Source organism: Taudactylus pleione, unplaced genomic scaffold (genome assembly GCF_031769625.1).
Source record: "Taudactylus pleione unplaced genomic scaffold, aTauple2 ptg000334l, whole genome shotgun sequence".
Lineage (NCBI taxonomy): Eukaryota > Metazoa > Chordata > Amphibia > Anura > Myobatrachidae > Taudactylus > Taudactylus pleione.
The window spans coordinates 5,886,084-5,899,789 of record NW_028284735.1 but is presented as its reverse complement, the minus strand read 5'-3'; the positions used below and the strand labels follow the sequence as shown (position 1 = coordinate 5,899,789).

The 13,706-nt window shown below is 43.7% G+C and overlaps 1 protein-coding gene across 18 annotated transcripts in view; it reads left to right on the top strand.

Moving 5' to 3' along the window:
- PHLDB1 (pleckstrin homology like domain family B member 1) overlaps nucleotides 1–13,706 on the top strand; it is a 211,166-nt gene that overhangs the window by 109,203 nt on the left and 88,257 nt on the right. For all 18 annotated transcript variants that reach the window (XM_088443833.1, XM_088443834.1, XM_088443825.1 and 15 more), the window contains one exon: nucleotides 3,660–4,720. In XM_088443833.1, coding sequence (XP_088299959.1) covers nucleotides 3,660–4,720 — 1,061 coding nt within the window. The remainder of the gene's footprint in view (nucleotides 1–3,659; nucleotides 4,721–13,706) is intronic.

Below are 13,706 nucleotides of genomic sequence, written 5' to 3'. Positions count from 1 at the left end.
AGTACTAGTGGGATAGGACCAGGGGTTGTGATCTGCATACATACTGTATTTTAGGAATAATATTTCATGTTGACAACAGTCATAACTGGATAAAATTACAATGAGCACTGTCATTAAATATTCTGCTCAATCGAGGTCTTTTAATAACCACAAAAAATATATATAAATATATATGTGAAAGTGCCAATTATTGTATCCCTTTTTCACACAAAACAGCTGTTTAGTCAGTATTTGAAGAATCGGCCAGGATGTGCAAGTAATGGCAGAAACCCTGCACTAGGTTGCAATTTGCTTTATTTCGAGGGCAAAACACTTAAAGTATCCAGTATTAATCTTCCACCTCATAGATTTTTATTATTATTGTGGCAGACCCCCCTCCCCTACTTCCATGTGGAGAAAATGGCTACCACCAGACTGTAGGGCCTCAGGGATCGGCTTACTGGCACTCTGAAGCTAATTTTATACAGTCAGAGCCGCCGAGGGGGGCCCGAGTGTCGGAGATGTTGATTTGGTGCTGGTCCACCAGCTGATTACAGCTGGGTCTTTGGCAGCCAGACATGGAGAGATGGCACCGCCGGTCACGAAGCAATCAGAGCTCGCAGACCAGCAGCCAATCAGCAGTGACTGCTGCTGATTGGCTGCTAGTCCTTGAGCTGCGATTGGCTCGATACTGGCGCCAGATTCAAATTGCCCCAGCGCTGTCTGTCCATAACTGGAGCTGCCTGCCGGTGCGCCTTCTGTAATTAGCTGGCAGCTCTGCCCCAAATCCACACCTGCTGGGTGCTGATGGCACACAGGGGGAGGCGAGAGGCTGCTGGAGGGACATGGAGAGGTGAGTTGCTGGGTGGGGGGGGGCATAATGTGTAAGGGCAAAATAGATATACACTGCGCTCAGCTCAAATAATGTAAGTTCAGTGTGAAATTGAATTATTATCAAACTTTACTTGAGTAAAAAACGTCTGATTGAGTACAAATACGTATAGTAATGCAAATGAAATTCAAATGCAGATTCAATGTATGCAGTTGTTATCCTGCATGCACATGTGTTACCATATGGTGATGGTAAACATAAAAGTCAATTCTAAACAGTGGTTGATATACATATGTCAAACTGTATGACCATGGGTGAGACTAGCTGGACGCCACGGTCTCATCTCCTGGTGCCAAATTGACTCTTAGGATTTGATCCTCATACCCTTTAAACTCACCCATGGTCATACAGTTTGACATATGTATATCAACCACTGATTAGAATTGACTTTTATGTTTACCATCACCATATGGTAACACATGTGCATGCAGGATAACAACTGCATACATTGAATCTGCATTTGAATTTCATTTGTATTTCTATATGTATTTGTACTCAATCAGAGGTTTTTACTCAAGTAAAGTTTGATATTAATTCAATTTCACATTGAACTTACATTATTTGAGCTGAGCGCAGTGTATATCTATTTTGTATTTATGTTGATAGTCAGCTATCTTACATAGCAGCTTGCTAACCCCAGGTGTCACCATCTATACTCAGTGCGCAGTTACTCTCTATCTCTTTTTGATAATGTGTAAGGGACATTTACTGTGTGGCATAATGTGTAAGGGGCACTACTATTGTGTGGAATGATGTGTAATATGGGGCTCTACCACTATGTGGTATAATCTGTAAAGGGCAGTACTGTGTGGTATATGTGTAAGGGGCATTACTGCGTGGCATAATGTGCATTTTTTTTTTACCTATGGGGGGGTCCCTTTTTAAGATCTTGCTATGTGGCCCACAAAGTTCTAGTTACGCCCCTTGCATGCAAACACAGAGGGCTGACTAACATATACTGTATGGTCACTTTTAAAAGGAATAACTCTACATTTAATATGAACTTGCATGCAGGGGCTGGCTGGCAACTTTTAGCCTGGGGGGCAAATGCATGCAGGCGGCCCTGGCAGAGGAGTAGCGTGTAGCCAGGGTGCCCCGAGAACGTGCGTGCTACGGCGCCCCCCCTCCCCCTCAAGTGTTCCAGGGAGGAGGCGGGTCCATATGGGATTAATGTAAAGTAAAAATAAAGATATGGGACAGCCCCGTCGTGGTGCCCATATGCAGTGCCCCCCTGTGCCCCAGGAGAGAACCCCCTTATGCAGGCCTCCAGTAGTGCCCCCAGTAGTGATCCCTTCTATGCAGTGCCCCTTATACAGTGCCCCCAGTAGTGGTCCCCCCTGTGCAGTGCCCCTTGTGCCCCCAGTAGTAAGCCCCTTATATAGTGCCTCCAGTAGTGGTACCCCCTGGGCAGTGCTCCTTATATAGTGCCCCCAGTAGCAGTCCACACCCCATGCAGTGCCCCCAATAGTGGTAACCCTTATGCAGTGCCCCTTAAATAGTGGCCCCAGTTGTAGTCTCCCCCCTATGCAGTACCCCCAGTATTGCCCTTTTTATAGAGCCCCCAGCAGTGGTCCCTCGATGCAGTGCCCCCAGTGGTAGTCCCCTCCCCCCTATGTAGTGCCCCTAGTAGTAGTCCTCTCCCCCTATGCAGTGCCCCTAGTAGTTGTCCCCTCCCCTTGTAAAGCCCATAGTAGTAGTCCCCCCCCCTTGTAGTGTCCTAGTAGTTGTCCCCCCCATTGTAGTAGTAGTAGTGCCCCCAGTAGTAGTCCCCCCCATTGTAGTGCCCCCAGTTATAATCCCCAGTAGTCCCCCCTTGTAGTGCCCCCCCCTGTAGTGCCCCCAGTAGTAGTCCCTCCCTCTTGTAGTGCCCCCAGTAGTAGTCCCTCCCTCTTGTAGTGCCCCCAGTAGTGGTTCCCCCTTTGTAGTGCCCCCAGTAGTAGTCCCTCCCTCTTGTAGTGCCTCCAGTAGTGGTTCCCCCTTTGTAGTGCCCCCAGTAGTCCCCTGCCCTCACTTTCTTGCTTATTATATAGATGGCTCTCACACAGAGGCTCTTAAAGTACATTTTGAAACTCATACTTCCATTATTTTTCTGCAGATTCATTGAACTAGTATTTTGGATCTCTCCCCATCCTCTCCTCTCTCTCTGGCCTTCTCTTTCTGTCGTCTCCTTCCCCACTGTCTCTCTATCTGTATTTTCCTCTTTATGTCTCTGCACCTTTCCCCTGTGTCTCTGTTCTCTTCCTCCCATATCTCTCTTTTTGCCCCTTCTTTCCCCTGTCTCTCTCTATCCCCCCTCCCCCTCCCCATCAGTCCCTTCCCTTCTACGCTCTACATCAGGGGTTCCCAACCATGGTCCTCATGGCACACTAACAGTCCAGGTTTTAAGGATAGCCATAATTGAGCAGAGGTGACTTAATAGTACCTCAGTTATTTGATGTGCTAAAGCATGGATATTACTAAAACCAGGACTGTTAGTGTGCCTTGAGGACCGTAGTTACGAATCACTGCTCAACATGGTAGCCCTGCTGCTTCTTATGTGGGATCTTTCAGCTCCTTAAATTTTTCCTTCCTTTTTTTCTTTGGGGCGAGACTCTTTCATAAATGGGTCACATTAGCCCATCCCCTACTGGCTAAACTTAAAACCCGGCCCTCCTCTCCTACATGATTGCTGTCCCATCTTCTATATATAGATTCTTTGAAATATATGTAATATATATCCTTGTTTTATTTATTTGTCATGTTTTTTCGTTTCATTTATTTTTCACAATTTATATATTTTTTTTTCTAGAATCTTCTCCTGGTCTTCTGAATGGTTCTCATGATGGCTACCAATCTAATTCCCCTTCACATACTTCACTGGTGAGCTCTATTGAGAAAAACCTTCAAGATATCATGGACTCTTTGGTCCTAGAGAGGCCTACACCTCTGGCCAGGAAACTGTCCCAGCCTTCCACTTACAACCTTTCCTCTATGTCTAATGGAGGAAGCAGCCGTATGGTTTCACCACCTACAAGTCCAGTCTCCTCCAATTCTGGTTATGAAAATGCCTTTCAGTCTCCATTGTCCTCTCCTGGCAGTGGCAGTCTCATAAGTCCCTCTTCAAGGCAAGATGCAGTAACCTCAACAGTACCTCCAATAGTGCCTCTAAGAACATCCAGTTTTAGCCACTCGTTGCCACGTCCCTTGCCCACTTATGGAGGAAGCAATTTAGAATTACGGTCTACACGGGGAGCAGGTGGTAATTATCTGCATAGCCCACCTAGTCCAGGAGCAGGAATCCGAATGGGTGGTGTCAGTGTTCCCAGCAGTCCACTTCTGGGCAGCAAATTTCAACATTCACTTATGGATAGACCTTTGAGTCCTTACAAGCAGATGGTGGGAACAGCAAGGAGTTTGCCTCCTGAGAGTCCTAGGATGGTGCGAAAAAACCCAGAGAGTATGAGAAACCTTCCTCCACTGAGTCCTTCTCTGTCACGAAGAGGGATTCCCAGTTCTTCCAACCCTGCCCCAGAAAGTCCATCAAAAGTCCCTGATAGCCCCCGTGCTCCAGCCCGTCGTAGAGTGGGCAGTACAAGTTCTCATGGCTCTGAAGATAACGTCTTTTCCAGGCAGATGAGGGATCGTAGCCCATCACCCTCCGCGTTTCAGGAACCCCGCCGACTGACTCCAGCCTACAGCCTTGGATCTCTAGGAACTCCTTCACAAAGTCCCAATGCTCAAAGGAAGGTGCACGGACTGAGAGAACGCAAAAATAGCATCACTGACATCAGCGACAACCAGGAAGAATTATTGGATTACCATCGAAGACAGCGTGAAGAGAGACTAAGAGAACAAGAAATGGAGAGACTGGTAAGTGTATCAGTTTCCTTAAATGCATATGAATATGTAAGGATTCCACATGTGTAATGGAGGAACCGGCACAGAATGTATGTGTGTATGTGTGTATATATATATATATATATATATATATATATATATATATATATATTAGAATGGCTATTATTGGTCATGATTAAGGGTAGGCATTTGTTGCCTATATTAAAAATATTTCTGAATAGACAACATATATCTAGAAATGCTTGTGTGTGTTGAAGCCTAATGAAAAAAGTCACTTCTATGCATACCTCCCACAGGGTTCTCAATCTTCATCTGATGTGCAGTCAGGATCATAGCCACTGTGCTTTCTTGAGAAAGCATTTGTAGAAAATATGTGAGCTATTAGCATATTGGCTTTTGTACTTTGTGATAATTGGGAATGTATGCGTGCAGCAGTAACACGCCTACAAAAAGGAGTGTGCCACATCCGCTAGGGGTATGCCTACTGCTTCTGAAGAGATATGCCATGCCCCTCCCCTAAAACACCACCCTATTGCTGCATGCACCAGAGGATGAGGCAGTAACATAAGGAACAACCTCTTTTGTACTGAAAGGTTTAGAGGCACGAGACTGTTTTCAGAAGTTATGGTGGGGACTCGTACCGTAGAATAATTCAGAATAGCATGTGTAAACGGATTGTACACTCTTCACCTCTCTACTAATCTTCAAACGGGCTTTCAAGACCCACTTCCTCATCCAAGCTTTCCAGCTCTCATCTTAACCTACTGCTCCATTCTCCTTCCTCGCTATTTACCCCATCTGTGTCACCCCTGTCTGTCTGCCCCTCTCCTTTAGAATGTAAGCTCTCACAAGCAGGGCTCTTTTATCTCACGTGCCTCTCCTTCCCTTACTTATACTATCATCTACTACTAACTACCCACAGCCGCACCTAACACCTGGTTGCTTACGCCCTGCTACTTATTTAAGTGTTATGCAGGAATATTTATAAACCATGTCCTTGTCCTGCATTGTTTTGTACTGTTAATAACTGTTTTTCATGTGTGCTCATTGTTTATGCACTTTGTAAGGCGCTGCGGAAACCTTGTGGCGCCATATAAATAAAGGATAATAATTATTAGGTAAACCATTACCTCCAAATACAGTTTGTGCCAATTTCAGCTGTTTAGGTAACTGATCACTGCGCTTAAGTTACAGTAACTATCTTCTCTTTGGCACTATTTCAATAGCTAGACATTGCAGAACAGTACAATATGAGACTGTTATACTGGACATTGGGTTATCATGCTTTACAGTTGGGACTATTTAATTAGCTGGACATTGCAGAGCAGTACACTATGAGACTGTTGTACTGGACATTGGGTTATCATGCTTTACAGTTGGGACTATTTCGTTAGCTGGACATTGCAGAACAGTACAATATGAGACTGCTGTACTGGACATTGGGTTATCATGCTTTACAGTTGGGACTATTTAATTAGCTGGACATTGCAGACCAGTACAATATGATACTGTTGTACTGGACATTGGGTTATCGTGCTTTACAGTTGGGACTATTTAATTAGCTGGACATTGCAGACCAGTACATTATGATACTGTTGTACTGGACATTGGGTTATCGTGCTTTACAGTTGGGACTATTTAATTAGCTGGACATTGCAGACCAGTACAATATGATACTGTTGTACTGGACATTGGGTTATCGTGCTTTACCTTTGGGACTATTTCATTAGCTGGACATTGCAGACCAGTACATTATGATACTGTTGTACTGGACATTGGGTTATCATGCTTTACAGTTGGGACTATTTCATTAGTTGGACATTGCAGACCAGTACATTATGATACTGTTGTACTGGACATTGGGTTATCATGCTTTACAGTTGGGACTATTTAATTAGCTGGACATTGCAGAACAGTACAATATGAGACTGCTGTACTGGACATTGGGTTATCGTGCTTTACGTTTGGCACTATTTCAATAGCTAGACATTGCAGAACAGTACAATATGAGACTGTTATACTGGACATTGGGTTATCATGCTTTACAGTTGGGACTATTTAATTAGCTGGACATTGCAGAGCAGTACACTATGAGACTGTTGTACTGGACATTGGGTTATCATGCTTTACAGTTGGGACTATTTCGTTAGCTGGACATTGCAGAACAGTACAATATGAGACTGCTGTACTGGACATTGGGTTATCATGCTTTACAGTTGGGACTATTTAATTAGCTGGACATTGCAGACCAGTACAATATGATACTGTTGTACTGGACATTGGGTTATCGTGCTTTACCTTTGGGACTATTTCATTAGCTGGACATTGCAGACCAGTACATTATGATACTGTTGTACTGGACATTGGGTTATCATGCTTTACAGTTGGGACTATTTCATTAGCTGGACATTGCAGACCAGTACGTTATGATACTGTTGTACTGGACATTGGGTTATCATGCTTTACAGTTGGGACTATTTCATTAGCTGGACATTGCAGACCAGTACATTATGATACTGTTGTACTGGACATTGGGTTATCATGCTTTACAGTTGGGACTATTTAATTAGCTGGACATTGCAGAACAGTACAATATGAGACTGCTGTACTGGACATTGGGTTATCGTGCTTTACGTTTGGCACTATTTCAATAGCTAGACATTGCAGAACAGTACAATATGAGACTGTTATACTGGACATTGGGTTATCGTGCTTTACAGTTGGGACTATTTAATTTTCTGGACATTGCAGAGCAGTACACTATGAGACTGTTGTACTGGACATTGGGTTATCATGCTTTACAGTTGGGACTATTTCGTTAGCTGGACATTGCAGAACAGTACAATATGAGACTGCTGTACTGGACATTGGGTTATCATGCTTTACAGTTGGGACTATTTAATTAGCTGGACATTGCAGACCAGTACAATATGATACTGTTGTACTGGACATTGGGTTATCGTGCTTTACAGTTGGGACTATTTAATTAGCTGGACATTGCAGACCAGTACATTATGATACTGTTGTACTGGACATTGGGTTATCGTGCTTTACAGTTGGGACTATTTAATTAGCTGGACATTGCAGACCAGTACAATATGATACTGTTGGACTGGACATTGGGTTATCGTGCTTTACCTTTGGGACTATTTCATTAGCTGGACATTGCAGACCAGTACATTATGATACTGTTGTACTGGACATTGGGTTATCATGCTTTACAGTTGGGACTATTTCATTAGCTGGACATTGCAGACCAGTACATTATGATACTGTTGTACTGGACATTGGGTTATCATGCTTTACAGTTGGGACTATTTAATTAGCTGGACATTGCAGAACAGTACAATATGAGACTGCTGTACTGGACATTGGGTTATCGTGCTTTACGTTTGGCACTATTTCAATAGCTAGACATTGCAGAACAGTACAATATGAGACTGTTATACTGGACATTGGGTTATCGTGCTTTACAGTTGGGACTATTTAATTAGCTGGACATTGCAGAGCAGTACACTATGAGACTGTTGTACTGGACATTGGGTTATCGTGCTTTACAGTTGGGACTATTTCGTTAGCTGGACATTGCATAACAGTACAATATGAGACTGCTGTACTGGACATTGGGTTATCATGCTTTACAGTTGGGACTATTTAATTAGCTGGACATTGCAGACCAGTACAATATGATACTGTTGTACTGGACATTGGGTTATCGTGCTTTACAGTTGGGACTATTTAATTAGCTGGACATTGCAGACCAGTACATTATGATACTGTTGTACTGGACATTGGGTTATCATGCTTTACAGTTGGGACTATTTAATTAGCTGGACATTGCAGACCAGTACAATATGATACTGTTGTACTGGACATTGGGTTATCGTGCTTTACCTTTGGGACTATTTCATTAGCTGGACATTGCAGACCAGTACATTATATGATACTGTTGTACTGGACATTGGGTTATCATGCTTTACAGTTGGGACTATTTCATTAGCTGGACATTGCAGACCAGTACATTATGATACTGTTGTACTGGACATTGGGTTATCATGCTTTACAGTTGGGACTATTTAATTAGCTGGACATTGCAGACCAGTACATTATGATACTGTTGTACTGGACATTGGGTTATCGTGCTTTACAGTTGGGACTATTTAATTAGCTGGACATTGCAGACCAGTACAATATGATACTGTTGTACTGGACACTGGGTTATCGTGCTTTACGTTTGGGACTATTTCATTAGCTGGACATTGCAGAACTGTACAATATGATACTGCTGTACTGGACATTAGGACTAATAGGTTGCACCCACAAACCACTAGTGATAGCGGATGGAAAATGGAGAGAAGAAAGCATGAGCTGTAGTTGTGTATGAAATTCATACATCATACATCTATCCCCGGTGGCAGTCTTGTCTATGGCGCCTTTTAATGGTCGTCTGCCAACTATATAATATGCTTTTAGTTTATACAATTTATAGAGAAATTGCATAGAGCTTGCACCACCTGCACCAAAGTGTTTCCGTGCCAGTTAATGAATCCGTGCTTTTAAACAGAATATATTTTCTTGAAGTGCCAGATTGTTATTAGAGCAATAGAAGGTATGGCTGTAGAAATGACAGTAGCAACAAGGATTTCACACTTAAGAATCATAACACCCTTTAGAATGTAAGCTCTTACGAGCAGGGCCTCTACCCTCTTGTGCTTCTCCTTACTTTAATTTCACCTACTTCTTACCCCCCACCAGGGCACCTAACACTTGGTTGCTTACGCTCTGTTGCATATCTAGGTGTTATGGTCACTAATGTAGCAATGTACATTATCCGTGTCCTTGTCCTATTTTGTACTGTAAGTCCGTTGTCAAATTATTTGTATATGTACTGTGTAAGGCGCTGCGGAACACTTTTGACGCCATATAAATAAAGGATAATAATAATAACACCACATATTGGAGACATTTTTGGCAATTATACAATCTGTATACTGAGGGGGTTAATTCTGCACCTCTGCCTGTAAAGTGTTGTACAGCAAGCTTGGGGAGTGGTGTAGGAAAGATATTTATGGACTTTTTGCAACACTCAGCTGCTTGCTGAAGTATTTTCCTGAGGGTCTCCTGAGTGGAATGAATCTTTGGCTTTCTTCAACTCCTGCTTTAGGATCATCGATGATCAAAATGGAAAATATATGATTTGTTTCACTATTACGGTAAGATTTAGCCTTCTGTGATCTAAAACATTTGTTTTCAGTATTTTTTAGTAGGAGTGTTGCTATAGTTTTCTCATACATGTTTTGACTGTTATTGTGATCACATAGTTTCAGTTAATTTTTAACGGCATGCTGTGTAAGTGAGAATAGCTTCCTATTAGACATGTAGTTGGGTGTAGATACAATAAAGATAGCATGAATAAAAGAGCTACTAATTATATTATTAAATATATATGTAAAGGTTTCATGTGCTTATTAGAAGTAATGCTATTTCAGTAATATTGGGTATTGTGCGGGGAGTTATTTGCTATCACATAGCACACCTCCTGTCACTGGTCTCTTTGTAAGACCCTGCAGCCGGCCACTTGTTGACACGTATTGCTGAAGAAGGTTTGCACTCAGCCACACAATGAATGTAATCCGTAAAGTTCTGTATAGGTATTGGAAAGTCTACATTTGTGTGATTAGTAACAATATATTATAACTTGTGTTTAGCTGTAGTAGTAGTACTTTAAATAAAATTATTGTTAGATATGCTGGATTTATTTGAATCATTTTATTTCACTATTATTTTACTTTCGTTGGTGATTACAGATGTGTCCTCATACATCTAGCCTCCGTACGCCATGCAGCACGACCTCCCTGGTGTGAGTGAGCCTCCAGGTCCCGTGAGACTCTGCTAGTGCCGGGCGTCTTTTTTCACCAAAAATGCATATGTCGCAATACGATGTGACTAGGACGCACGTGCAGACTGTGCTGATTAATTTGATATAAGACACAGGTATATCTGTGCGCCCCTGAGTCTATATATGAACCACAACGAAACTGGGAAAGAAAAAAGCTGCAGCCGCTACATTGTAGCATTTAGTATAGAGATTCTGTCGCACTCAGATATATGTGTCACATATCAAATGAATCAGCACAGTCTGTTCGTGTGTCCTAGTTGCATCGAATTGTGACTTAGGTGCATCTTCAGGAAAGAAAATGCAAAAAGATGCTGGGCACTAGCAGTCTTACGGGTGTGCCGAGAGGGGCTTTTTGATGCGACAGCAGCAAAGATGTGTAAGGACACATCTATACATCTGTTTAGTGGAACGTTTTATATCTGCTAAGTGTTCTATGCAACATCCTGAAGATCTTGGCAAAACAATTCAGCTAGCCAAATAGTTTTTGTTTTTAAGCCTCTCTACAAATCAGAACATAGGGCCTGATTCAGACCCACTCGCGAGCGGCTGTCCGCTCGCAAGTGGGTCGATGTTATGCACTGAGCATGCGCACGACGGAGGGAGCTCTGTCGTGCGCATGCGCCAGACGCGACGAGCGAAGGAAAGTCCTTCGCTCGTTGTGTCCGATCAAAGGGGGCGTGCTGTCAATGTTGATTGACAGCACGCCCCCTTTGGTGGGCGTGCCGGGGGCGTGCCTCCCTGACGGGGGCGTTCCCACGGGAACGCCTCCCGTCAGAAGCCGGCCCACTGACATCACTAGTGATGTCAGTGGGAGTGATTTTGGCTCTGATAGAGCCAAAATCACTCCGGAGCTTGCGGTTGAAAACCTCAACCGCAGGCTCCGGCTCGCAATTTCGATGGTCGCGATGGTCTCGACCATCGCGGCCATCAAAAAGCACGCTCGTATAGCCTGTGGGAGGTGACCCACAGCTATACGAGCGTCCAGGAGGACGCTCCATGAAAATGGAGCCCGGCCCTCATTCAGAGCGTGCGCTCTGCTCAGAGCGTACGGCTCTGAATGAGGGCCTTACAGTATATAGTTAATTTGCACATAGAGATACCAATACAATGAAGCGCACAATCATTTGTGTTGTGGAGCATAATTTATGTGTTTTTGCCATTCGTACGCTCTGGAAGTAAGCGTACACAAGTACGGGTGAATGCAAATCCCTACGCATTTCAGTCTTGCGACCAGAAAGTTGTAGCCGGGTGGCAGCTGTGCATTATCAGATAAGGTAGGTCAGAAAGAACGTGCTGGTGGAATTATGGGTTGTGCAGAGTTCAATATAGGCATAGATATGCCTGGTGTATCATTTGCAACTAGTATAGGACTGATACAAGTGCATACTGGTGATGATGGCTATCACACTAAGCATATGCATTAGAGCAGTTTGCCTATAATGATGCATACAACTCTGCATGTAGGTGAATATATGGGTTTGGTATGGGATGCCGGCGGTCAGAATCCCGACGCTGGCATCCCGACAGGGTTAGGATACCGACACCTGACCTCGCTACTTACCATCGGGATTCTGGCGGACGGGATGCCAGCACCGGGATTCTGACCGGTATCGGAATTCCGGGATGCGGTCGGGATATTATGGAGAGACCTTTGAGTCCTTACAAGCATCCCGATTATATGCCTTTATTTTCATGTACGCAAAGCAGGAGAAATGATAGACTATTTGTCTGCGTCAGCCCCAATGTCTGTTAGGTAACTGGCAAAGATTACATTGAATCATGTTACAAGGCGAGGGTGTCAGGATGTTGAAAATAGGGGTTAAGTCTGCTGGTTTTAAAATTCCAAACTCCTATATATTAATGCAAGATGCTGCTGCCAAAAATCATGCTGACATTACATAGCCTTTGTTTATACTTGTCCTTATCCTAGAGGTGAAATTGCAGCAACATTAAATACCATTGCTTGAGCCTTCAGGAATATATGCAAATTAGTGATACATCTGGGTAGTCCAAGCATTAACCAATAGATAATAAAAATATCACATTAAGCTTTCTTTTGGATCTGGGTTTAAAATAACAGTGAGACAAAGGGGAAGATGCATCAAGCCTTGGAGAGAAAGCGTCTAATGGTGGGTACACACCTGACAGATATATCTGCAGATGATGGTCGTTCATACACACTGAACGACCATCATCTTCATGCTGCAGCAGCTTGGGCCAGGCTGGGTGCGTGGCCTAATCGCGGGAGGCAGGGGAAAAAAAACAGAACACATCTACAACATGGTACTGCGCGCTGGGGAGGGGGGCGATGTGTGCCCCTCAGCCCGGTGCACCGCCAATGGGGGGAGCGATCAGTGTGATCGCTCCCAACTTTGGCATAGGAGACTGCTCGGGCTGCTGTGGATGGGGAGCTGTGCCGGACCTGGGTAGGTAGTACCTGCTCGCGGCTCCCCCCCCTCTCTCTGCCCCCCTGTGTACGGGCGACACACTTGCTGATGGACAGATATGTCTATGAACGACGTTGTTCACAGACATATCGTCTGTACACACTGGCCGACGGAGGCACTATATATTAGCCGATCAATTGCAGAATTTAAAGGAGAAATAATATTCAATACAAAGCAAGGCATGTTTTGTATTGTTTAGAATTGCCCCTTTAAATCTAGCAGCAGAAACCACTGAAGACATGGTGGCTTTGACTATCACCACATGGAAATGTTAGCCCCTTGTGTGCCGTCTCCTTCCTGTCACAAGCACAATGTATTGTCCGTTTCTTTCCTTATCCATAAAATTCCTGTATATCTCGTGGAATAAAAATATCAGGTACTGTTCTGTGTTCTATGTTTCAGTGAACACCTGTAATCTCGTAACTCTTCTTCGGCTCATCATTTCCTCTACCCGGACATATTACACAGCACTGTACAGGGAATATTTGTCATTAACATCAGTTTCTGCTCCATTGGCGCTTACAGTGTAAATTGTCAAACAAGCACACACGTTAGTAGGCCTGATGCAGAGTTTGACGCAAATCGTTCATATATGCTCCAGCATTGGGTTGGGAGCACAAGAAACAATAGCCTGTTTGCAGAGTGGTACGCC